At 51.7% G+C, this 21742-nt stretch overlaps 7 protein-coding genes across 7 annotated transcripts; 3 read left to right on the forward strand and 4 right to left on the reverse strand.

Annotated features, from left to right (window-relative positions):
- Nucleotides 1-476: 476 nt before the first annotated feature.
- P168DRAFT_303426 (uncharacterized protein) lies at nt 477-1338 on the reverse strand. Its single transcript, XM_024838755.1, has one exon. It carries the CDS (start codon nt 1276-1278, stop codon nt 625-627), a length of 654 nt encoding a protein of 217 aa, XP_024694273.1. The 5' UTR covers nt 1279-1338; the 3' UTR covers nt 477-624.
- Nucleotides 1339-1860: 522 nt separating this feature from the next.
- On the reverse strand, nt 1861-2839 carry P168DRAFT_317203 (uncharacterized protein; the record flags this gene model as incomplete). The annotated part of the gene is made up of 3 exons (XM_024840082.1): nt 1861-2104; nt 2180-2605; nt 2661-2839. The coding sequence occupies 3 exons, from the start codon at nt 2837-2839 to the stop codon at nt 1861-1863; spliced, it is 849 nt and encodes a 282-aa protein (XP_024694274.1).
- A 2320-nt stretch (nt 2840-5159) lies between these two features.
- P168DRAFT_317204 (uncharacterized protein) lies at nt 5160-5603 on the forward strand (the record flags this gene model as incomplete). Its single annotated transcript, XM_024840083.1, has 1 exon — nt 5160-5603. One exon carries the CDS (start codon nt 5160-5162, stop codon nt 5601-5603), a length of 444 nt encoding a protein of 147 aa, XP_024694275.1.
- Nucleotides 5604-6052: 449 nt separating this feature from the next.
- P168DRAFT_317205 (putative choline transport protein) lies at nt 6053-8109 on the forward strand (the record flags this gene model as incomplete). Its single annotated transcript, XM_024840084.1, has 7 exons — nt 6053-6231; nt 6283-6442; nt 6526-6748; nt 6813-7101; nt 7172-7356; nt 7430-7874; nt 7983-8109. The coding sequence occupies 7 exons, from the start codon at nt 6053-6055 to the stop codon at nt 8107-8109; spliced, it is 1608 nt and encodes a 535-aa protein (XP_024694276.1).
- Nucleotides 8110-11353: 3244 nt separating this feature from the next.
- On the reverse strand, nt 11354-12255 carry P168DRAFT_303429 (macro domain-containing protein; the record flags this gene model as incomplete). Its single annotated transcript, XM_024838756.1, has 3 exons — nt 11354-11521; nt 11578-12187; nt 12246-12255. The coding sequence occupies 3 exons, from the start codon at nt 12253-12255 to the stop codon at nt 11491-11493; spliced, it is 651 nt and encodes a 216-aa protein (XP_024694277.1). The 3' UTR covers nt 11354-11490.
- A 1670-nt stretch (nt 12256-13925) lies between these two features.
- P168DRAFT_280583 (oxidase ustYa family protein) lies at nt 13926-14645 on the reverse strand (the record flags this gene model as incomplete). The annotated part of the gene is made up of 2 exons (XM_024835876.1): nt 13926-14357; nt 14418-14645. The coding sequence occupies 2 exons, from the start codon at nt 14643-14645 to the stop codon at nt 13926-13928; spliced, it is 660 nt and encodes a 219-aa protein (XP_024694278.1).
- Nucleotides 14646-18797: 4152 nt separating this feature from the next.
- P168DRAFT_296074 (putative amino acid permease family protein) lies at nt 18798-20641 on the forward strand (the record flags this gene model as incomplete). Its single annotated transcript, XM_024838088.1, has 3 exons — nt 18798-18951; nt 19041-20466; nt 20608-20641. The coding sequence occupies 3 exons, from the start codon at nt 18798-18800 to the stop codon at nt 20639-20641; spliced, it is 1614 nt and encodes a 537-aa protein (XP_024694279.1).
- Nucleotides 20642-21742: the final 1101 nt, after the last annotated feature.

Raw genomic sequence — 21742 nt, forward strand, 5'->3', positions numbered from 1 at the left:
TAAATGCTTGTCGCCTAACGTATCACTATAACAGACCCGACCCAACCCGACAGAACCTACCCCGATCTTTCAACACACCACAGCGTGGCGAACACCGAAACAAGTGAAGTGGGGACCCAGCGCCACCTCACACCGGCATCAAGACAGCAGAGCCCGCAGGTAGCTAGCTGATGGGGCTTGGGGGACTCCAGGTCCCGGATTCCCCGGTGGGTCCAGGACCCGCATTGCTAGGGCTACTCCGGCTATGCAAGGCGAGCAACATGTGGAGATATCCGCATTGTAGATTTATGGTTAAGCGCGCTTTGCGCGAGGCTCTAAATCACCCATGTCCCTCCCTCCATCCCTGGTTATGACTGGCGCGAGCCCCACCATCATGGGGCGGGGGAGGGGTGAGACAGAGTTTGGTTTTGTCTATATATCGCACAGTAGTCGCAGTGGAGTAATCCCAATGGTGGGCATTTCATTTATAATAGATGGTCGGTTGGGTTACTAGTATGTTCACTAAGGGGATGATTGCTATGGATCTGCGAGGCGCACAATTGGGGTGGACTGATGAAGTTTTCCTTGTTTGATTTTTCATAGGTGGCTACTGTGTCCGATATCTCCCGTCTAGTCTGGTCCCCGTCAGGTCAGGTCTGCATCCTCCCAATCTGTCCAGTCCCAGCTGCGGTGGATCTGACTGTCGTGTCTGGTCCAGGTCCACTGGACGATAGTCTGGTAGGTTTGTAGGGTCGGGTCTGAGATAGTGTCGTCTAGTCGGGTGAAGTGTTGGTTGATCTCGTCGCGATGTGGGCTGTGCACGCTGGCCACGCCGTGGAGAAAGAGGGGGACGACGAGGAGGGAGGCTGCGTCGGGGGAGGAACAGTCGAGGTCAGCGATGCGTGCTAGCCCGTTGGCTAGCATGTCTTGGACTTTCTGGTTGGCGATGTCGTCGGGATGGGTGATGCAGTGGAGCCAAATGAAGAGCGCGGATACGTGCAGCTGGTGGAGGGTCTGGTATTCGGGCGATGGCAGGTCTTCGTCGGACAGAGTAAGCCTGTCTAGCTGCGACCAAAGCTCCACGGCTTCACAGATCGTTGAGGAGGAAATGGTCGGTTCCTGTCTGGAGTGGAAGTGCAGCGCCGTTACGCGGTGCATCAGCGGGAAGAGGTCTGTGTTGAACGGAGTCGGAATATCGGGCGAAGACCGCGGCGAGAGGTCTGGGGGTGATGGGGTCCGAGACCGATCACGGCCGTGGATCGCATGATGGGTGAAATACTCGATAATAGGATGATCCATCGTTTGTTGTGCAAAAATGGTGGGTAGAAGAGTTCACGTCGGTCCATCAATCGAAAGATGTATGATCTTTTATATACTTACTCAGTGTCTCCAGCGACGAAAATCTCTAGCCACTTTGTCGAACCCGAGAACGGCGAGCATCCTTGCGCATGGACCGTCTAGAACCGCGGAAATTAGGACCCGAGTCTAGCCCTGGCTTGAAAGGTGGATTTTGCGGGGACAAAGGCCGTCCGTTTAATTGTCGTTTTATTCGGTCCCGAAAAGAGCTCCCTTACTTCCTTCGGTGTAGGACCGAGTGAAGCTCGTGTATGATTACCAAATGATCTACATATCTGCAGTGCGCGATGCTAGGCCAAAGATCGTGGAGTGTGCTGTAGTTTCCCGGCTACAGATTCATGGTTTAGATAGGCGACGACTTGACTGGGGGTAGTACCTATATGGACTTGAGCGGGCCAGATGTGCTCATTGACTCGAGGGAGTAGTGATCAGTGACGTACAGTCATTTCTTGTCGCGTGCTACGTACATCGCAAGCCCGAGAGAGTATGCCCGCCAATACCTTGAAAAGTACGATGGAGCCTAACTCACGTCAACCCACAATAGAAAAGAAACTGCTGGTCAACTGCCAGCAGAGTAGCCACTAGCTTCATCGCTAGCCACACCCTCTTCTCCTCGCCAGCGACCTCGGGCCCCTGGTGACCCGACACGTACGCGTAGAAATCTTGCCACTCAGGCGCCCTTAGGGCTACATGGAGTCCCGTGATGCGATCTCTCGAGAGAACCGGCAGTACCTGAGCGACCAGCCCATGCGCCGAATGGACCAGCTCACTGACCCGCGACAGATCATCCCGAGGGACGTGGACTTCGTTCTAGGACGGACCCGTGTGCCGGCTGCCGTCATACTTCCAGGTGTTCCAGACAATGTGCCCGCGGTGCCAGACGTCGCGGACAAACCGCCACGAGTAAGCGGGCTTCACGCGGATGTTCATTCCGAACACGACTTCCACGATCGGCTTATCCCCAATCGTCTCCTCCTCCGTTTTTTCCTCGACGGTCTTGGTGTTCAGCTCGGCCTCCACCTCACCTTCTACCCTGATACTAGCGTCAACCTTCATGCTCGCGTAACTGGCGCTCGCGGAGGCCGACATGACAGCAGAGATCTTGCCGTACAGCCGCTCGCTCTGGAGCTTGGTCGTCGTGCGCTTGAAGGTCGGCTTCAGCTCGCTCTTGGGGATCGCGTTGATCAGGTGCACGGTGGGCACCCACTCGACGGGCTCGTAGACCGTGTATCCGCCGTTGACGTAGTGCCACGGCGCGGTGCAGATCGCACTCGGCATTTTCGGTGTGCAACGGCCCTTCGCGCGTGTCGTTAAAGATCATGTACTTAGGTAGCTTGGGCATGTTATTCGTCACGCCCCACCATTCGTCGATCTGCGAGCGCTTCCGGCGGTAGGTGACTTCGGATTCCGGGGCTACGGGAATTTTCACCTGGGGGAACTTGGTCTCGTCGTAGTAGTATGAGCCATCTACGCGGCGTAGAATGCCTTCGAAGGAGTAGTCCATTTTCCCTTAGGAGTGTGTGAAGCGAAGAAGAGTCATGTGGAAGAAGGGGGGTTGGATTGGGAATGGAAGTAAAAGGGTTAGACAATAGGATTCATCCACACTGATATAGGGTGAGGTCTGACCTGCATGTGAACAGGTTTTAGCTGATATCGGTGACGTTTACTGAGACGTATTCTCTATCTTTGTACATGGATAACCGCGTGCCACGGCCCATTGATAGAGCCACGGTAGGCAACAAACAGAGACATGCAGTGACACGAAAGGTAACCTGATAGCAGGTGAAAACCATCCGCGTGTTAGTATATCATCGAAGAGGCCACCTTGACGATATCAGAAAAGGAAAACCAATCTCCAATCTTATCGATTGAGCTGAAGATGTCCAACCCACATCCAGAGCTGTGGATCTTGCAATCGAACCGTATTTCACGCCACCCTACCATCTGCCTTAGTGGCTGGGTTTAATGATCCCGAATAGCCCCATTTGGTTATCGTTATAATGGGATTCTGCTATGACCCTTCAACCCTGCTGAATGACACAATGGTCGACTCCAGCCAGACTGAGCTGAGGAATCAATCACTCAATATCCACTTGTTGCACTGACAGTGGTGTAAGTGACCCAGGAAATTCTAATGGAGAGATATATAGAGTTTGTTGGCCAGGCTAGCCGAATTGTCAGCTTACCTCCACCAGCCCAACGTATGTGGTTGAGTGGGTTGTTATGTGATCCCAGGGTGATGGATGTGATTGAGTAGTTGATTGGGTTCAAGAACATGGTCATGATTGGCATATTTGGGCGGTATATGACTCTTGTGGCCATATTGTCGGACAATTATATTCAATAATTCATGATGAATCTATCACTTTCCCCCATTCACTGACCAGTAAGATGTCACTTTTGAATATCTATATACGCAATATAATGAGATAACCAGTGGAGGTAATGGAGATAAAGTTGGCCATGACAAAGAAACATATCCCTGCCTACCACATATCAGCCAGCTGCACACAGTGGGGTCACTGCAGGACACACGTTCAGCTCATCTGCAAAGTGCAAATCAGACCCTGAAGACCCCATGTCTAGATCCTTTTATCCACCTACGTCAGCGACGCTCTGCTGTGTGGTTGCAGCGATTCCGGTCTCTCAAACATACTTCATGACGTGTGTCACTCTTTCAGTCAGATATTCCAATTGTTCCGACTCTTTAAGGCAGCCCATGTGCGCATGAGTCGGGTGGATAGTGTTCGATCGTCTTCTTGACTTTGATAGCCTTACTGTACATCTGTGTAACTTCCACGTTGCTAGTTGATAAGATGGCGGTATAGAGAACCATAGCGGACTAGGAGACTTATACCATGGTGTCAGTGATATCTCAAACCCAGCCCTATTACATCTTCCACTGGACGCGATCGAAGTTTTTAGGCCTGAGGTGTCTAGGCCATAACTATATTACCCAATCAGGCAATCCATTAGGGTTTCCCTGGTCAGTTGTTCGGAACGAGATACCCCCAGCGACGGTGTACAACATGGCCGTGCGCTCTGCTGTTCCAGTTGAGATGATCGAACACGTCTTACATATGCAATAGAAGCTTGGCAGAGACTGATTAGGACTACGGTATTATAACCCCTGAGTGCTGGTCGTTGGAAGTTTGACTGGGCTATGGGCATCTCATGCTCTAGATAGCGGTTGTCAGAGAGGTTGAAAGCAGAAATGAAAGACTTCAAAAGAAGGAACCTATTATACGGGTGGAGACGGGCATACACTATAGGGCTGACGCGGTAGAATGGACAAACTGTTGGCCTGGTGCTAATCTGGATAGCTTCGGGTTAGGGCAGCTAGTTGGTTTCTGATTGACTGCGCTGGTCGCTCCCTGACCACTCGCGTTATTATTATAATTTCATGGCTGTCACTCAACGTGTGACACGACACTCTGACTCGTATGATGGTTCTTTTTCCCATTGGTGATGTTGAGTCATGCTGGCTATAATTATCCATATTTATCGTTCCTCCGCAAATCACCGTATCCCAAGTGAGACAAGGGGCCGCATTGGAGGCTGAGATTGGCTCCGTCGCGCTGCGGCCCCATCCTGTTTCAGACAAGGACTGAAAATGAAAGAACAAGACTACATTTGATGCAAGGCTGGCTTTGGGCTTATCTTGGGTTCCTTCGCTCTTTTCCAGCTCTCCTTTCTGTCTTTGTCTTTGTTTTTCTTCATCCTCTTTCCTCCACCGTCTCCTGAACCCTTACATATCTCTTCCACCAAATTCGACACCGATAAACTTTTCCACTCTTCCACATACCACCAAAAGAACTATCACAATGAGCTCCACTTCCACCGCCCCGGCTTCCGTCTCCACCTGCACCGGCAGCACTCGCTGGGACATCCCCATCAAAGATGCCGCCTGCGCCGTCCCCAACACCGGAAACTACACCGACATCATGGACAAATGCTGCGGCCCAGCCAAGGTCACCAAGTACGACAAGGACTGCGGCATCTACTGCCTCGCACAGGAGCAGTCCCTTGGCGACCTGACCGACTGCTTCCGCGACAAGGGCGCCAAAGACGGCGAGTTCTTCTGCAACAAAGAAAAGATGAACGCCACGGCTACGGCCGCCGTGCCATCCGCATCCAAGACTGAGAGCGCCGCCAAGGAGTCCGGCAGCGAGGGCGCTGCGGTCCATGTTATGCAGCCCGTGTCCAAGGGCGGACTGGGCGTGTTTGCCATGCTGTGCGTGTCGGTCGTGCTGGGCGCTTTCGCGTGATGGTGGGGGAAAATTGCACGGGTCGGACTACTTAATATGGCTTATGGGCCGGGATTAATGGACTTGTATTATACTGGGCAATGAAATGGAGTTTCTAACGGCCGATCTCTCTGAACGACCCGCGTGGCAAATTGTAGCTGAGGTGTGGACACTGTCGTCATGATGGAGGCATGTCGGACATCGCGATCGTCCCGCAAGAAATGACCGCCCTAGATGTGAACCGTCTGCTCAACAATGCTTGGATCTGTCGAAAGCCAGTAGCAACATCATGTCTCTGGATGTATCCACCCCCTTGAGGCAACCCCCTGCGCAGCCCCTCGCATCAGGTTTCCGATGATTCCCCGTGACGGTGACACCAGAGATGTCGTACGGGGCGAAGTAGTCTGATCACAATCGGCTTGTTTGCCTTGTAGATGCTGACCACTACAAGAAGCACGATATATACAGCAATGCGGAAGAAGAACCTCAACCGGCGGGATAGTGCCATCATGGGTGAGAAGTTGCCGGCCGCAGAGGTCCAAGCGATCGGTGAGACCTCTCTCGACGATGCCATTCTCCAAGCGCAAGGTCACCGTCGCGAGTTGGACCGGTCGTTCTCATGGACGGGTGCCTTGGGGCTTGCCTACAGGTATTGGTGTCCGTCTCGATATTAGACCCCGGGAGGCACTGATGGCAATAGTATCACCAATTCATGGCTGGGCTGCGGCGCCACAGTGGGTACTCTCCTCGCCTTCGGAGGCGCCCAAGTGGCAGTCGGCGCTGTTATCATATCTGCCGCGATGCAGTGGATTGTGCTGCTGGGATTGGCGGAACTGTGCTCTGCGATGCCTTCATCGGGGGTAAATATCTCTCCTCATCTACCTAACTACCTATCTCTCTATCACCAGGTTCACGACCATCATTCTCATTCCAACAACCGCAGGGCCAGTACCATTTCACGTACCTTCTCGCACCGCGCTATCTTCGCCGATTTTCTGCCTACACGGTGGGGATCACCACGATCGTCGGATGGTGGGCGGGCACCTCGTCGGGACTGCTATACACGGCGGTCTCGGCGTTTGGAATCGCAAAGTTCTGGCACCCTGATTTCCACCACGAGGCGTGGCACGTGTATCTGTGCTTTCTTGTCGTTATTGGGCTGTCCTGTAAGTGTCCACTGCAGGCTCGACAAAACCCCTCCGGTGTTCCACTGACCGATAAATAATGCAGTGCTCCCCATCTTCACAATCCCCCAGCGCCGCGTCGACTACCTAACCAAAACAACGGGCATCATGTCCCTCCTTGGTATGATGATCATGGTAATCCTCGTCCCCGTCATGGCTCGCAACAAGCTCCATCCCCAGACGATCACCCAATACCGGGGTATCAGCGGGTGGGCTCCCGCCCCAGCATGGCTGATGGGCATCACCACCGGCGAATATATCTACGCAGCCGTGGGCGCAGTGACGCATATCTCAGAGGAAATCCCTCAGCCGGGTCGGATGATGCCTGTTATTTTGTACGTACTCCGCTCCGCTCATATCAGAACAAAAAGGGTCCTCGGGTTTCTCCGCTGCTAACAGAACTAGTAACGCCGCCATGGTGCTGGGTGTGGCTACCGCCGTCCCGTGGATGGTTGTCATGATGAGCAGTGTTCAAGACATGGATGCTGTACAGAGTGCTTTTGTCCCGTCGTTGGAGATCTACTACCAGGCAACGGGGAGTAAGGCCGTGGCAACTTTGCTGCAGGCGTACATGACCGTTCTTTACTACAGTATGTCTTCTCTTCCACAACAAACAAGCAACCGAGCAACGAGACATAAAGATCGATAAACTAACACAACCAGCCTGCATCCCCAGCCAATGGATAACATGCAGTCGCATAACCTGGGCCTTCGCCCGCGACGTGCGCATCCCCCAGCCCTACTCACCCACCAACCCTATGCTAAGCAAAGCCACTACACAGAACGGCCTCCCCTTCTCAACCTACTTCTCCCGCATCCACCCACACTACAGCATTCCCATGCGCACTACCATCCTCTCCGCCAGCTTCTGCGCCGTCTACGGCCTCGTTTACATAGCAAGCACCACGGCCTGGGACTCCATCGTCAACACCGCCGTCCTCCTCCTCAACATCACCTACACCGTCCCGCAGTGCATCCTCGCCGTCGGTCGTCGATCCAGCCTGCCTAATCGGCAGTTCTCGCTCGGCTGGTGGGGCGGCTACGCTGTTAATTGGTTCTCGCTGGTGTGGTTGATCGTGAGTGGGGTGTTGATGCTGTTTCCGACGAGGTCGCCGCCGACGAAGGGGAATATGAACTAGTACGCTTTTACTTCTTTTCTTCTCGCGCTCCCTCCCTCGCTTTTTATGAGACTTGGTATATCTGCTAACTCCAATAGCGGCTCTGTCGTCATAGCGGGTATCTTCGTGGTGATTATCCTCCTGTGGGTGGTGGATCGGCGGAAGAAGTTTGCAGGGCCCAAGATTGACTGGGAGGCGCTGAATGCGAAGAATGCAATACGGTAGATTTAGCTTCAGCCTATATACCTATATAAACATAGAGCGATACATTGCTCAAAAAAGAGAAGTCATTTTCCGAGTTCAGAGGAGTACGAGTTTGACGCTTGTTTCAAAGTAGTAATAGAGGGTAAGACATCCAAGGCCTTGCATGGTAGTCGAGCTTGCGGAGGTAGACTGCAAGGACACAGCGTTGTATCTGTAAGGTGCATGTGCTTTAGGTTGATATCTGCTATAAGTGTCTATGGTGATGCTGAGAACCACACAATGAGAGTAGAATTCAAGAGGATCTGGAGGTCTTGATATTTCATATACTGTTGGGATGTCAGTCAGGTTAAGCCCTATACCAAACGTTGGTCACGTTTTGGCGTAGCCGCTATGATTTATTCAGGTGCTCTTACATAACTTCCTAATCTATGTGCTTATCAAAGAGTACTATACATACCCTTTGTTTCTTTCCAAAAGAAGACTAGAAATCAGCAGTATCTAGAGACCAAAGATACTTTCTATGATATTCGTTGAAGAGATACGTCTCGGCTTTGATCAAGTCAAAAGGTCTTATAGAATTGATCGAGTGGCTAGATCCATCTAAACCATCAGCTAGTGCAGTGTCCTTACATAACTAGTCACCTACGTAGTCATACAATGGATTCTAGCATCTGAGAGGTAAGGATATTATATCCACATAATCGTAAAAATGATTGAACTATCCCTCGTCACCACCTCCGCCTTGATCCAAGATCTCCTAGGCGCTCAACTCGAATCATTGGTCGTATGTGCATATGAAAATATGCACATAGGAGAATATGGCGCTTTCAGTATGCTCACGTGGCGCCTTTTTGTGCGACTCGTCGTATTATCGGGATTTGATACTGACCGGTGGGCTCAAAGTAGATGGCCGGACTCCCCTCCTTTTCTACTCAACTCTGATATCATTCAGACACGTCGTCTTTGAGAAGACAGATTCCACGAAATCAAATGACGAATCTGGAAAACCCGGCTTATATCCTTCCTTGCGACGCAACAGAAACAGAAAGGAAAGATTGTTCTTCATGCCAGGCGTGGCATATAAGCGATCATGACGAGCCATGTGAAGAAAATGCACACTGATTCTATTTCCAGGCTGAACCAACAACATGACCTATGTTTCCGGATTCTCGGACAAAGGCTTCTCCCATCATCGATACCGCTAGAGAGCGTCCACAGTGTGGCTGATGTAGGGACTGGAACGGGGTATGTTCTCACCCATTTCTGAAAATTGTCTTGACTTCCTCGTCTTACTGGAAGGTAGTATCTGGCTACAAAACTTAGCATCACAGGCGCCTCAATTATCACCTAATGGCCGGCGGTACTATCACGGTTTTGATATCAGCGATGCGCAGTTTCCATCCGAGTCCCGCTCCGAGGACTTCGAGTTAAAATTTACCACGCAGGACGTGCTAAAGCCATTTCCACGAAAGTTTCGATCTCGGTTCGACTTAGTGCATGTACGGCTTTTCTCATTCGCACTCCGAGAAGGGGACTTGAAAATAGCGATGGAGAACCTGCTGCGGATCTTAAGTCAGTACAACAAGGCCAATCTAGCTCACCGAACTAACGTTTCTTCGCAGAGCCTGGAGGTTATCTGTACTGGGAAGACGCCAACTGGACGGCAGTCAAGGAAACGTCCGGTCTTGCAGAAGGTTTAGCAATCAAAGAAGCTATATCCCGCAATATGCGATCCAGAGGCCTTAGTCCACAGTATGTTAGGTTGTCTAGTTCCTCATCAGAAGCATAAAGATAGGGCTGACTCGGTCAGCATAATCGACATCGTTCACAGGCTGGGTCTTGAAAACGGCTTACGGTGTCTTTCGAAGGCCGACTACCACTCCGATGATTATCCTAAAGTGGATGTCTTTGGTGCTTTAGTCTCTCCTGCAATTGAAGCAGCCCTGAGAAAGCTTTCATTAAACGAACGCTTGGCCAACAATTCTGAGAAACCGGGGGAGTTGGAGACCCTTTTCAGAACCCACCAGGAATTGAATGCGAAGGGTCTACTCCGTTGGGAAGAAATATTCACAACAGTCGTTTACCAGACTCCCTTTTAGCAATTGAGAAGTTCAGCTACATATGTCTGTAGCTAAAATACCGACTTGGTATACGCAAGTGGTCAAGATCCGAAATGCAAAGTGGAAGTGAAGGGCTTTTTATGTTCCGAGGGCCCTGGAGACAAGCAAACGAATTATAGAAAAGCTAGATTTATATATTTTTGAATTCGCATATTTTTTCTTCGATACTTAAGTACATACAGCCTCTTGGCGTAATTTGATGGGTCGATCCTCTACATCACCTGCCTCGGCTAACCCTAAGTGATGTGCAAGTATCGATTGCATAACTATTTGCTCCGTCACTAGGTCGACAGACCGTTGATCTATGGGTTTTGCTTTTAGTGCCTGCATCGCCTGGTCTATCTGGGCTTTTATTTCCCAAATATACCAGCCATGACGGATCGTTCATCGCTCCTACTAGTCGAGAAACAATATAGCGTAGATTATTCCTCAAGTGTGGTGTTTAGGGCAATTTGCATGGCATGTGTGAAGTCACATCATATGTCCATACTAGTGACGATTGATGAGGGAAAATAAAATGACTTAAGACACCAATAATTACTAATGAATGATTGTTTCCCCCTCTGTCTATCTTTCCAAGTGGGGTGGCATTGTGTGACTACTCAGATGCCTTATCTAGACCCAAAGTTCTACAGTTGATTGACACCTCCTGCATTAGTTCAGTTACCCATAACATCGTAGCTAATAAAATCAAGGTCTACCAACCACCTCTGCGTGATAGAACTTCATGTAGATTCTCCAGCTAGCAATCTCATACAGATTCGCTCGTGAGGGGCCCTATATAACTTTAATGAGGGGGGTAGACCCGCCCTCTACACAATGATGATCATTTCATAAAGATTAGGGAACCCCAATCGCGACAGCCGATGCTTCTTCCCCGGCAGGGATAGACATCTACTACTATCTGAGCAACGCGCTCCACCAGATTTTCCGCCATGAAGCGACTCCGGATGCGAAGATGTGAGGATGCACAGATGCAGAATCCCGAGCGCTGCGGCTTGTTAAGGGTGGAAGCGGTGCGAGAGCGTGTGGCTCTAGGAGATTCCGGCTGGGACGGCTATGGAGACTGAAGAGGGCGATTTTCAAGTAAAACTGGGCAGGGCAGGCTTGTTCCATGAAATCCATGATAGCAAGTATCATATAGTGATTAAGCACTGCTAGTATACATGGTTTAGTGATGAACAAGTAGAAATAACTAGACCGAAACAACAGAACGCCGGTAAGGACAGATCTATCCTACAGTTGAACGTATGTATTCAACTGCGTAGTACCAAAAGAATTCCTACTCATCTTGAGCTGGAGGAAAGTATTCCCTAGACGAACAAGTTAGTCATGCTTGTAAATCAAAGAAAGGAAGCAGGGAACATACGGAAAATACTGTTCATATGTACGCGTGATATTCGCATTCACATCACAGAACACGATATCCAGCAGAAACCCGTTGTCATCAGCCATCTCGTCCAAGAAGCGCCTAACTTCCCCAAGGGCGACATTCGCAGAGTCCTCATGCTTGATACGATAGATGCCGGTCCCGAGAGCCGGGATGGCGATACTGCGCATTTTATTGTCGACCGCCAGCTGCAGGGCATTGCGATAGCAGCTGGCCAGCTTTTCGCGAAATGTGGGGACCTCACTGGCGTCGCGCAGGTCAGGGGCGACGGTGTGGATGACCTTTTTGCAGGGGAGTTTGTAGGCACCGGTAATGCGGGCTTCGCCGGTGGGACAGCGTGGGTTCCCCGGCAATGTCCGGCATTCGTTCACGAGGCCATCCCCTGCGGCGCGGTGGATGGCACCGTCGACGCCACCGCCCCCCGCGAGACTCGAGTTGGCGGCATTGACGATGCAGTCTGCGCGGAGCTTGGTGATGTCGCTGGTGGAGTAGTGGATCATGTCATTGAGACGACGAGACGGCGGGAAGTGAGTGGTCTGGGCGGGTTTCAGAGTTTGGTTTCGGTAGGCGGTTGTGAGACTCGGGAGCACTGGAATTTGGTCAATTGATTCTCTCTTTGTCTTTCATGAATGACGGAGGGGGCATACAGTTAAACATGTTGTTTATAGATTTTATGGGCGTAGTACGGATAGTTATGGCTGTTTTGGACGCTTCGTCCACAGGAGCCCTGTTAGGTCTCTGCTCCTGTGCTCCTTCCTCATCCTCTGCTCTTTCCTCGTTCTCTGCTCTTTCCCCGTTCTCCGCTCTTTCCTCTGCTTGTTTCTGATCTTCTGCCGGCGCGGAAGAAGGTTGAGGTCTAGTCACGGAAAGATCCTCAGGCTCTTGAGCCTGTATAGTCGTCTCTGCAGGGTCAGTAACAGTAGCTTCGTTGTCTTCATCTTCGTCGTCGTCCGGGACCACCAGCGCAGGACGTCCACGCCTTCTTGGAAAATTCGGTGAGCCAGGCTTGGACAAGGTTTTTGACCATTTCCTTGCCACGCTCTTTTTCCGTCGTATCCGTTTCCCGCTTTCCGGGCCCTTGACTCGATGTTGAACGAAGAGCTGGGACAGCGCAATCAACACTGCTTTCTGTTTTCTGTCGTAGACCGCGCGAAGGACCGATGGCATTGACGGGATGACCTTCTTGACTGTTGAGTCTACGGCGGTTCTCGCGCCCTTTTTTCGCATATCCACTGTCAGGAGGTTTTCGCCCTCCATGGCCTTCATCAACTGGGCGACGATGGTTGTTTTGTCGCCATCTGGGATAGAGCCATTGAGTCTTTTCCAGATGTGATTGATTGCGGCTCCCTTCTTTGTGGGTGTCATGGGGGTAATTATGGAGTGATTTCAGTAGTACCGGGAGCAGTTGTTCAACAGTTGTCGATGATGATAGCCGGTCTTGTGCTGATGGATTGAGATCCACCTTCGAGTCCTTATATGTTCGCCCAGGCCAAAATATCTCTTTCAAAGGTAATTGACCGCGCAATCTAGACATTAGTATCAGTGTTATATTTAGAATCACTTCAAGTTTTCCCGAATGAAGTAAATAGTCTTTGTTCCAGGTTAGGAGGCTTATTGTATGAGCCATATGGAGGAGTCCATAGAGCAGGAGCATTCTTCAGGAACATCAACAAAGAAACAAAGAACCCCAGCGACCTTTACCAATGGTTCGGATCTTGGACAAAACGGGTTTGTAAAAGAAGTGAACAAACGTGGTCTGCGTTATTCTTTATCTGTTTCATGCTTAGCACTATTCGATCGTTTGGTGTTTTCTTTGTGCCTTGTTCTTCACAAATTCCCTCCATTTTCTTCACGAAAATAACCACGTAGGTAACAAGGCTTTGAAATATGAAAAGGATTGAGTAATTATGAGTCTATTTGGGCGACGAGCGTTGTAAGTTAGGAGTAGGGAGTGGACGACGAAATGAAATTGAGTATTTTCTGCTACCTATGGGGGAGGATACCCGTGGTTAAATATAGATAGACTATGTTCGAACGCTCACAGATATAGCTGTGCAAGAGGATATGGGTCAGCCTCCTTGCATCTTAGGTGGCTTTCATGCAGTGCGCAACTACCAGTTAGATCAAGAGTGGGTCGGTGGATTCTCGAGCTGTGAAAGGGCCCTGTCCAAGCTCGACGATCTGCTTTCTGTGTACAATATCGTCCTACGATCCATGAGAGGAATGTAAACACCTACCAGACTTAAGAGACGTGGAGTGTTCATAATTTGAGTCGTCTCGCATCAACCCACTATTTCAATCAGACGTACATGTTGCATTCGAAAAGGCTATGCACTCCGAACAAGCTCCGGATGTCCCTCCTGCTGATGATGGTCTCCCAAAGGAAATCCCAACTCCGTATCTACATTGTCCTGTTTCAGTGGATTAGGCCACAGATGCGCGTCTCGTGGTCGCGGCGCATTTTCCATCTTCCAGGGATCAATCGCCCGAGTCTTAGCCCACTCCTCCAACGTGTTGTAGTCTCGGCACTGGCGGTTGATATTAAAATCTGGCCAAGGACCCTCCTGGTCTTCGACGTAGGACATGGTCAACACGGCCGTATCGACATTGCACATCAAGAATTGCAGCAGCATGTCGACACAGTGACCCAGATGGATCCAATCCAGACTGTCACGCGTACCGCCGTGATGGCCATCGGGGTGGTACCCAGGATAGCCGGCAAAGGTCGCCTGGCGCAACTGATCGAGGCAGTGGATTTCCTGTGAGGGCAGCTGGTAAGACCTTGCAGAACGGATGGAGGTAGCCAGAAATTAACATACATGTGAGATATCAAACTTGCCATAATAGACGTCCTCGCCCACGCCCCAGTATTCGGGATCCAGGCGCGCAGCGGTATCAGGATCCTTGCCCAACTTGACCACTTCCTCACGGCTGAGCTGGAAGATCGTGGTATTTACGTACTGAAGCCACTCGGCGTCGTTTTCTGGGCTGGGCTCTTGTCGGGCCATTGAGGGGTGGGGCGGAGAGAACAGTGTCCCATTCATCATGGTTGTGTAGGTAGGAATCTCTCTCTCGCGAAGGATAGGCGCTGCATCACCGATTAGTGGGGACCATATCATACACTCAACCGCGCACAACCTACAAAAGAATACCGTTTGTCGCAGCGCCTCGTTAACGGGGCTCGAGTATGAATCCAGGGATACGGCAGCTGATAAGAACAAGAACACGGTGATCAATACAACGCCGGTGACCAACGCCACTCGACTGGCACCAGCTTGCCTGGAACCCAAAGAATGACAGTGGCAGTGCGGACAATGACGGCCTTCTTCGCGTACTCCATCGTCGGTCTCAGTCTTTACAGCTTTGTATGATGTGCCAGAAGCCCAAAGGCGATTTGAAAACATGTGTGCGGAGGGCTTCTGCATCGTGGATGAGGGACTCTGCACTTCATGAAAATGGGGACAGCAAAATTCAACCAAAGTCAAGACAATTGTGGGAGGAATATAGGCAGGTGCGGTTCATGTCTTCGGAGGGGATGATAGTCCTTGGGACGTCCTCACCGAAAATTGGCCCCCTTACATCGAGCTTCCCTGGGAGGTTTGTTGTATGAATCGTCCCATTGAACTTTCCAGTTGGTACATCTTCCTGCTCCACTCATGGTCCGCACACCGACCTAACTAGGAGCAAACTGCTTCCTGCCCAGCATTCCGTCACAACCCAATTTCAATGCAAGACAATGCGGGGGCGAGAATAACCGACATAATGTCATGCATGTGGTAGGCGGTTCCCCAGTATAATCCACCACTGTATTCCATTGAATTAGTAGGTTGTGCTTCATGTTTGCATCTTAGTTACAAGCACGTCATTCCATGACGTGGACAGTAGTTTGATCATAGCCCGGTCCTTGCATAGTACTCCAGCTGTCCACCCACACTGCTGGGAGTGCTAAGCTAAGAATTTCGCGCAAGAGAGTAGATCGTTCTTGATCGGGTATGGTCCCTGGCAGTCGTTGTCTTGCCTCGCCTTTGGTGTGCTGATAGACCGTGTGAACCCTGCGACGAGGCAACCACTGTACTCAAGCAAGGAAGACCCCAAAACGGCCAGTGGGCGGCGATAAGATGAAATTCGAGAACGAACAGAAAGAAACATAGGAAGTCTGTAGAAGAAGTCAAAAGGCATAAAGGGCACGAATATCCCGCCCGTCTAGTCCAACTCACCATCTTCCTTCCCATCGACGAAAGCATATAGCCTCAGCCTCACCGATACCCCGTGCTCAAAGAAACCTTGATCGAAAAGTCAATCCAGGACCACGCAACCATGAGGAGCTTAGCGACTCTCCTGGTCATGGCCTCTGCTGCCCTGGCCATCCCCATGGGCCAGAAGGTTTGTCAAACACACCCTCGGTGCTTCCCGGATCCAGGCACTACAAACTAATACTTGAGGAAGGAGAACGGACAAGCCGCTGAGCATAGCAAGAACACCAATGAGCCCAGCGCGGAGTATCGTATCGGGCGTTACAGTATCCGTAGGGAGAAGAAGCGCAGTGATGAGACCAGCGCCGATGACGGGCCCCTGGGTCTCGATTTGGACTTGGACAGGGTGGCCAAGCGCAGCGAGCCCAACGCAGACTATTTGATGCATATTTTTTACCCTCTGAGAGAGGCAAAGCGTGGTGATGGGGACTACCCGGAAATCTATAAGCCCTGGGATTACAATTTGAAAGGGGAGGTCAAGCGCAGCGTTGAGACCAGTGCCGACGATGGACCCTTGGGTCTCGATTTGGACCTGGACAGGGTGGCCACGCGCAGTGATGAGTCCAGTGCCGACGATGGGCCCTTGGGTCTCGATTTGGACCTGGACAGGGTGGCCACGCGCAGTGATGAGTCCAGTGCCGACGATGGACCCTTGGGTCTCGATTTGGACCTGGACAGGGTGGCCACGCGCAGTGATGAGTCCAGTGCCGACGATGGGCCCTTGGGTCTCGATTTGGACCTGGACAGGGTGGCCACGCGCAGTGATGAGTCCAGTGCCGACGATGGGCCCTTGGGTCTCGATTTGGACCTGGACAGGGTGGCCAAGCGCAGCGAGCCCAACGCAGACTATTTGATGCATATTTTTTACCCTCTGAGAGAGGCCAAGCGTGGTGATGGGGACTACCCGGAAACTTATGAGGACTTGGACAGGATGGCCAAGCGCAGCGAGCCCAAGGCAGACTATTTACCACATCTTTATTCTCCTCCTAGGGAGGCCAAGCACAGTGATGAGACCAGTGCCGACGATGGGCCCCTGGGTCTTGATTTGGACTTGGACAGGGTGGCCAAGCGCAGCAGCGAGTCCAACTATCCGATAAATTTGTTTTATCCTGACGGGGAGGTCAAACGCAGCGAGTAGAAAATGTTGGCCAGCAAGCAGGGACAGTGATTTCGTTCGTTGCATGTGAAGAGAGGGCACGAACTCGCTGCAAGGCGGAATTGTCTGGCTGACAGCGGGCGAGTTCGCCCAAACAAAAGAGTTTGATGATTTGATGATTTGATGCTTTGATGCTTTGACAGGTGTTTGTTTCAGACTGCTCCTTTCAGTGATTTTTTTCTAGTGATTTTAATGTCGCGTTATGAAACCAGAAAACCTACAAAAAAAGGTATTTCACGTTTGCATTTCGGACCACCACTTGCGTAGATGATTGCGTAGAAAGGACGATGGCATCTTGGTGCTAGCTCTGGGATTCTGATAAAAAGACTGAGGCAATACCTCTTTGCGAAAATGGAGTAGAGCGATACCCTTGCACCGTCAGAGCCAGGGAATGATGGTATCAACCGTTCGACGACGTAGCGCATGCCTAATCGATCTAGCTGGGTCCTGCCACTTGAACCATCGCAACGGAAAATGGCCTCCGCGTCTGTCGATAATCTCCAAGTGTATTGAGGTGCAAGCAAAAACCTCCCCTGTACAAGTAGCCTTCTCATTGAACCCGTATGATATATGCTCCGATCCGATATGCTGTCGCGTCAAGCCAGACCCGGGCGCTGTCCAGGAAATCCCCCATGAATCCCATTCCATTCAAAGAAGGGATCTTGGCACAATATGTTCGCCGCGGTGGAGACTGGAGAGATGTATTCCCCGCACACTCACAGGTTTACCCCATATCCACTCCTGTCCGCCCCACTGCCAGCCCTCGGGGGAGAGTCGCTAGTCGCTACAGGGATGAGCATGTGGCGATACCGCCTCGTCGTCACCATACTATCCTGAATAGTGATGGTCGGACTTGGTCCGATTTCTTTATGTCAGGGGCTGAAACCTGTGGGAAGTTTGAGGGCGTCCAAGGATCAGAACCGCTGATCTATACCTAATTTGGGGTAGGAGAACAATGTCAGGCCACTCGAGGGGATTGTGATATATATGCCGCCTCCTTCCGCAAGGGACCGGTTTCATTCTTATCTCGATGGTCACCGATCGATCGATGTCTGTATGATTAAGAGAGCAAGAAGATGTCACGAAAATCGACGCAGTTGGATCGACAGTCGCGATATTGGAGGCGCTGATAGGTCGCATAGACTTGCCTAATCGGGTCTCTGTGACGAGGCACTCAAGCATCACTGGACGGCCAGGTGGAAGGAGATGATGGGGGAAAATAACCTCACAGTTGAATCTCCAATTCCGAACCTCCAACACGTCGAATTCTCCTCGAGTTAGGCGTTTTCACTAGTTCATCATCTCCCTCGTGCTAACCCGTACCAATCAACCCGATGGTTGCATTCGCTTGGCACACGGTAACGTTAGGCTGGATTTGATACGATATGTTAACCCCGCTTAGGAAGTCCTGCCGACTGAGTCAATCCACACCTATCTCCCCCAATCCCCGCAGAATCACCGTCCATTAGCTAACTTATCACGGACCCCTGATTAAGCTCCCGTTTGATAACCAGCATGGTATCTCGGTTCCCTGCTGACGGCTGACCCCGTGAGGGGAAAGCAGATACGATATCGCCCCCGGGAAGTACTCCGCCGTAGGCTACCAGTTAGGACGACTGGACTAGTATATAAATCGCGCAACCTCCCCAAACGCCGTGGTTGAGAGCAGTAACCCAACCGCAAGAAAATGGACAGGGGGGTATCTTACTTTTCCCGCCTTTTGAATCACCTTCCTCACGCTTGAATCGACCTTCTTCTTTGCAAATTCTCTGTCCCGCTCGTCCTCCCGTATGGACGTGGAAAACAATGACCCCATCAAACCGGTGCAGTCGGTCGACCAAAGCGTTCAAGATGCCCACGATCTCGCGGCCATGGGCCACGATCAGGCCCTCACGCGCAAGTTCGACATGTGGAGCATGTTAGCTCTGGCCTTCTGCGTTCTTGGTAGCCCTCTCTCCCTGTCCTAGTTTCGTGAAACTGTCCTCTCGCGCCCACGCAAAATCCAAACAAACCACCCTAACGATTCGGGATAGGAACCTACTCCACCTTCGCACAGGACCTCAGCTCGGGTCTCGAAAATGGCGGACCCATCACCATCCTGTGGGGTCTCGTGCTCGTGGCCGCCTGTAACCTCTGCGTCGCCCTCTCCCTCGGTGAGCTAGCCAGCAGCATGCCGACCGCGCTGGGCCAGGCATACTGGGTGTTCCGGCTGTGGAACTCCCCCTCGGGACGCTTCTGCTCGTACATGTGCGCCTGGATCAACACCTTCGGCTGGTGGACCCTGACGGCCTCGCAGGTGGCCTTCATGACCGAGTTCCTGCTGGGCATGAAGAACATGTTCCAGCCCAGCTGGACCGGGTCAGCGACGGGCTGGCTGGAGTTCGTCGTCTACATCGGCGTCGTGGTGCTGCTGACGGTCATCAACGTGGTCAGCTGCCGGCGCGAGCGCATCCTGCCCTGGATCAACAACTTCGTCGGCGTCTGGTTCACGGGCCTGTTCGTGGTGCTGTCGCTGGCGCTGCTGATCTCGGTCGGCACCAAGGCCGACCTGTCCTTCCAGCCCGGCGCGTTCGTCTTCGGCCGCTGGATGAACCAGACAGGCTGGAGCGACGGTGTCGTCTGGTTCACGGGGCTCGTCCAGGCCGCGTACGGGCTGACCGCGTTCGACGCCGTCATTCACATGATCGAAGAGATCCCCGCGCCGCGCCGCAACGCACCGCGCGTCATCTGGATGGCGGTGCTCCTGGGCGCCGTGACAGGATTCATATTCATGGTCGTGTGTCTGTTCTGCGTGCAGAGCATCGACAACGTCCTCGACTCGCCCAGCGGGCTCCCCTTCATCGAGCTCATGCTCGAAACGGTCGGCCTCAACGGCGGCGCCACCCTCATCGCGCTCTTCATCTTCAACGGCCTCGGCCAAGGCATCAGCATCCTCACGACTGCCTCCCGACTGACATGGGGTTTCGCCCGCGACGGCGGCCTACCCTGGAGCCGGTACCTGACGCACGTCGACCCGGTGTGGAAGGTTCCCGTGCGGGCGCTCTGGTTCCAGGGAGTGCTGATCGGATTGGTGGGGGTGCTCTACCTGTTCGCCAACACGGTGCTAGACGCGATCCTCAGCGTCAGCACGATCGCGCTGACCGTCTCGTACGGGCTGCCGATCGCCGCGCTGCTGGTCGTCGGGCGCGACCGGCTGCCGCCGGGGCCGTTCCGGCTGGGTCGGTGGGGCCCACTGCTGAACTGGGTCGGTGTCATCTACTGCGCCATCACGACGGTCTTTTTCTTCTTCCCGGGGTCGCCGTCCCCCGCGCCTAGCGACATGAACTGGGCGATTGCCGTGTTCGGGGTTATGTTGGTTGTTGCTGTCGGGTTCTGGTTCGTCCAGGGCCGCAAGACTTATCTCCGCACGGAGGACGCCCTGGCGCAGATGATTGTCGCGCAGCGGTTGGAGAACGAGGGGTGGGAGGGGGATATCGGGGGGGATGTCGGGGGAAGAAGGCGGATGGACCACATTCATAGGATGGGGATGGGCTCGACCGTGAGCTATCTTCTTTGGAGTATATTGACATCGAACCAGACAAATTGATTCAACTTATCAAGTCTACCACAGCCGTATATTCCCGGCATGCTGTAGTAGAAGGTCCAAGGGACGGGCGAAACCCCACTTTGTACGGAGTGATCCGTAGAGATGATCTAGTTATTTGTATATCCAGCTGTAGCCATTGATTGACAGTACAAGCTAGCTCGCAATACCAGAAACTGGCCAAGGACACGAGTAGCATAACATCAAGACTGCACAATCAATCAAACAATCAATCAATCCATTGCTTCGTTCGTTGATTCTGCAGACTTGGGAAACGCCAGCATATCAGCCGACTTGTGGAGATTTCCCCACAGATCGCTGTTTGGCTTTTCTTGCCATCTTGCCACTATTCACAACCTTGTCATGGTTCTAAGATTCATTGATATCATCAGTATTGTCAAACTGTTCTATCAGTCTTCGCACACATCCATGCTACCTTTCACCATAACAAAACACATTCATTGATTCGAACACGGTCGATCCCCGAAAGGTACGCACTGGACGAAGAGGTAACGAAGGAGGAAGGGAGGTGTCAGTAATTCAGTTCTGTATGTGTAGGGCAAGATCTTCGGTCCCATTTCTGTGGGTCGGGGATCAGAAAAGTAGTAGGTAGAGATGTGACAAAGTGAGACCCAACTGAACAGAAAGCCAAGTAAGCACCTTTCACCCATTGTGCATTATGAATATCATTATACTATATTACGTTATGCACACTACCTTTGAATGCACCAAGTATAAGGAGAATCCAGACCCCCATCGACCGAGACATACTATACACATACACGGTCATCTCGCTTACTCTACAGGATCTGTCATTAGAATCCTCTCTCGCTACCCAGCTAGCTAGCTATTAGGTACTTCTAACCCACTTGGGAAAATAATTCGCTCGGTCGGGCGGCAGATACTAACTACTAGTCAACTACTAACTAAGCTACCAAGATCGCCAGCTCATGATTATCTGGATCTATGCATATCCATATCCATGTCCTAATCCATATCCACATATTTCCTACCTATCTATTTATGCACGGACATACTTGGGGAAACTGACACGAGAAAAGAAGAGAAATAGAAAAAAAAAAATGAGAAAGAAAAAAAAGACAGAAAAAGCGGAATTGTCCAGACAACAAACAGTCTTACACCTGTCAGACA

Source organism: Aspergillus campestris, assembly GCF_002847485.1.
Source record: "Aspergillus campestris IBT 28561 chromosome Unknown P168scaffold_4, whole genome shotgun sequence".
Taxonomy (NCBI): Eukaryota; Fungi; Ascomycota; class Eurotiomycetes; order Eurotiales; family Aspergillaceae; genus Aspergillus; species Aspergillus campestris.

What these genes read in the sequence shown, in the direction of transcription:
- P168DRAFT_303426 (XM_024838755.1), bottom strand. Translation starts at nt 1,278, where the DNA reads ATGGATCATCCTATTATCGAGTATTTCACCCATCATGCGATCCACGGC.